The 3,609-nt window shown below is 34.4% G+C and overlaps 1 protein-coding gene across 1 annotated transcript; it reads right to left on the bottom strand.

Moving 5' to 3' along the window:
- Positions 1 to 268: 268 nt before the first annotated feature.
- Positions 269 to 2,355, bottom strand: LOC122601888 (3-ketoacyl-CoA synthase 11-like; the record flags this gene model as incomplete). The annotated part of the gene is made up of 2 exons (XM_043774623.1): positions 269 to 1,218; positions 1,507 to 2,355. Coding segments are annotated over 2 exons (1,632 nt in total), but the record flags the coding sequence as incomplete, so codon positions are not given.
- Between the last annotated feature and the right edge of the window lie 1,254 nt (positions 2,356 to 3,609).

The following is a 3,609-nucleotide window of genomic DNA, read 5'->3' as shown; positions in this document are numbered from 1 at the left end:
AAATAAAGGGGTTGTGTATTGTTTTGGTATATAGAAAAAAAGAATATTTTGTGTGTTGTTTTGGAGAGAGAGAGAGAATGGGAATATTTAGTTTTGTATTAAAGTAAAGGGTAAAAGGGTAAAATTGCATATTCCAAACATGTAAACTTTTCAACACCCTATATAATTTTTAATATGGAGTATAGAAGTATAGATAATATCTACTAATAATACACTACTATTACTATAAATTTTACTGGCAACGCTATTTATATTGTATATCAAAGTATGAACAAACCGTATGTTTAAATATATATCCAAGTACAAAACTCAATACATCATAATTGACAATTGCCACTTGACTTTTCTACAATTACATAACAATATTATGCATTTCCTTTTCATTCTATAATCAAAAAAATTTGTAGTAATAGAGTCAAACAATAAATGTAAGGTTTAAGAACCAATCTTCTCAATCTTAGGAACATGAACAGGGAAATCATCAATCTCATCAGTCCAAGGATTCTTCTCCTTATCCGGGTTAATTGTCTTTATCGCTTTCCAAACTGCACTGTTACATTTAAAACCCGACCCAAATGCAATTTGCCATGAGCGATCACCCTTCCTTATCCTACCCTTGGCCTCGGCGTAAGCTAACTCGTACCACAACGAGCTACTTGAAGTGTTTCCAAACCTATTTAGGGTCATCCTCGATGGTTCCATATGCCACTCTGACAAATCGAGATTTTTCTCTAGCTCATCAAGTACCGCTCTCCCTCCCGCGTGGATGCAAAAATGCTCGAATGCAAGCTTAAAATCTGGAATGTACGGTTTGATTTTCATTTGAAAGACTTTTCTCGCGACTAATGTTGCAAAAAACAATAGTTGTTCGGACATGGGAAGCACTAATGGTCCGAGAGTTGTGATGTTCGTTTTCAAGGCCTCACCCGCGACCGCCATAAGGTCTTTTGAGAGTGCCACGCCTATTTCTTTTTTTTCATCCTCTTCTTGATAAACACAACTGTAACATTTGTCATCGGCACCTTTATGTGTACGAACGGTATGAATGAGTTGATATTTTGATCGACGACGATCAGAAGACCGGTTTGACAACAAAACCGCGGCCCCACCCATTCGAAATAGACAGTTTGACACAAGCATTGACCGGTTGTTTCCAAAGTACCAATTTAATGTTATGTTCTCCGTGCTCACAACCAATGCATACGAATTTGGGTTCACCTATTTCCAAGAAACAAACCACAAAAATGTCATTTATTTTCTTTAAAAAAAAAGTTTCCATAGATATGATTCATAAATCTTAAAAGTAACCCATTAACTTTTAACCCATCAAATTTAAACGTATATAGATCTCATCAAAATGTTTTGTCCCCCAAAACCCACCTTCAATCAAATCTAACTGAGTTAGAGTAGGGTTTTGATATTAACAGGTCTATCAGTAACAGCTTATTACATATTTTATAAAACAAAATATCTTTAAAAAGGAAAACAAATTAAGAAATTAATTACCTGCAAAAGTTGCTTAGCAAGATCAATGGAGATTAATCCAGCACTACAACCCATACCACCAAGATTATAGCTCATAATATTTCCTCTAAGCTTATAATGATTCACAATCATGGCACTTAAAGATGGAGTTGGACAAAACAAGCTACAATTCACAATCAATATCCCGATTTCTTTAGCTTTCACCCCGGTTTTCGCTAACAAATCATCAATAGCTCCATACATCACCATCTCTGCTTCTTTTCTCGCTTCAGCCATACACGGGTTTGGTGGAATTGCCAACACGGCCTCAGGAAAATACGTTTTTTGTCCTAAACCCGAACGTTCCAATATTTTTTTCTGAAAGGCTAAATTGTCTTCGGTAAACGTTCCAGCTCTAGCCGAACGGTCCATAAATATTTCTCGTGTGACAATACGTTCATCATCGGGCTTGTAACACGAAAAATCTACTAGGTATATTTTTTTGGGCCTACTCATGAAGTATAACGTGGCTAAAAAAACGATCAACGTGGAACAAATGATCACGGTTACTAAATTGAACCGAAATTGGTTCCATAAATTGACTAAATCGTCATAAGTGAGTGTTGATAATTGAATTGTGAAGATCGCGATTAAAGGAGTTAATAAAAGGTACATACCATGTGAGATTAAGTAATGGTAGCCTAATTTGACATACTTTAGTTTAACCGAAAGTAGTAAATTAGGAAGAGTTGTTGTTCTAATTGTATCAGCCATGGAAATTAATGAATGAAAAACAAATGATGAAAATATGAGAAATGATTGATGTATGTATATGTTTTGAAGAATGAATTTGTGATGAATGATAAGTTGTGAAAAAAATTGGATGTTGAGAGAAAGAAAAAAAGTGAAATGTGAAATGGAAAGAAGGGGGGAAATGGGAATTTAAAGGAAAAGGCGGGTGCAACTACCCCAACGAACTTTTTAATGCTTAAGCATATGTGTATAAATCAAAATAACATTAATAATGTTTTTGTGGTGTGTACCTTATCCTAAATACTATTTTGAGAAAATTTCACAAATGATCGCTGTGGTTTTTGGATTCGTATTTTGCCCCTTGTGTTTTTTTCGTTGTAAACGGTCCTTGAATTTTTCATTTGTATTGCGAGTAGTCCCTGTCACTAACAATCGTTAGTTTTTACCCGTTAATAAGGATATAATCGTCCATTTGAGTTCAATCACTTCACTTAGTCATCTTCTTCGACTTTTACACCCCTTTTTTTTTGTCATTTTCCTATAATACACAACTCAGATCACCATATATTCCACCATATCAATCTTATATTTTTGTAATTATATTTATGCATAATAAATCATATACAAAAACAAACAATCTTATATTTATACACATTAATATCTTGAACACAAAACCAAAATTTTACATGGTTTTTATGATTACCTATTGAAATATAAAACCATCTTCTTAAGCGACAAAACCACTTCTCTAAACCCGATGTAATTGAGCCCCCAATCCAAACGTGTATACAATACATGTCTATTATTACATCAACCATCCAACAAAATATTTATTCATCCTCCTTTTTTCTCTATCTCGTGACCAACAAGAACTATCAAGAACAAAAGACTATATTGAAATTCAGATCTAACAAATTGAATTGCAATTAGCAGCTTTATTTTTATGTAGATAAATTTCACACTAAAAAATTTGCACTTAATTTATTTGCAATTAAGAGCTTCTTCTTGGTCAAACAAATCCCATACGGCAAAAACTCAAATTCCTCACTCCATATCCATATTGAATTCAATTTGTCCAGCTATATTTCATTCAATAAATTCACAAACATGAATCAACACAAAACACTTGTTCTTCACTCCCTTTATACCTACTGCCGACCACTACCATGTAACCACCGCGCCATCACCATTCCACCCATGGTGTACAACCGAGCCTGCATCAAACACGAACCCAAGCATATCCAACACCCAAAGCTACAACCAGATTTCAAACCCGAACCCATCCAAAAAAAATTCCACCGATCGGATCTTCGGCCGATGAGAGATTGGAGTAAGAGAAGAGAGATTGGAGTAAGAGAAGAAAGATTTGGGATATATACATATATATATATA

This window comes from Erigeron canadensis, chromosome 5 (genome assembly GCF_010389155.1).
Source record: "Erigeron canadensis isolate Cc75 chromosome 5, C_canadensis_v1, whole genome shotgun sequence".
Lineage (NCBI taxonomy): Eukaryota > Viridiplantae > Streptophyta > Magnoliopsida > Asterales > Asteraceae > Erigeron > Erigeron canadensis.
The sequence above is the reverse complement of the archived record's forward strand: the minus strand, read 5'-3'. Positions and strand labels throughout refer to the sequence as shown.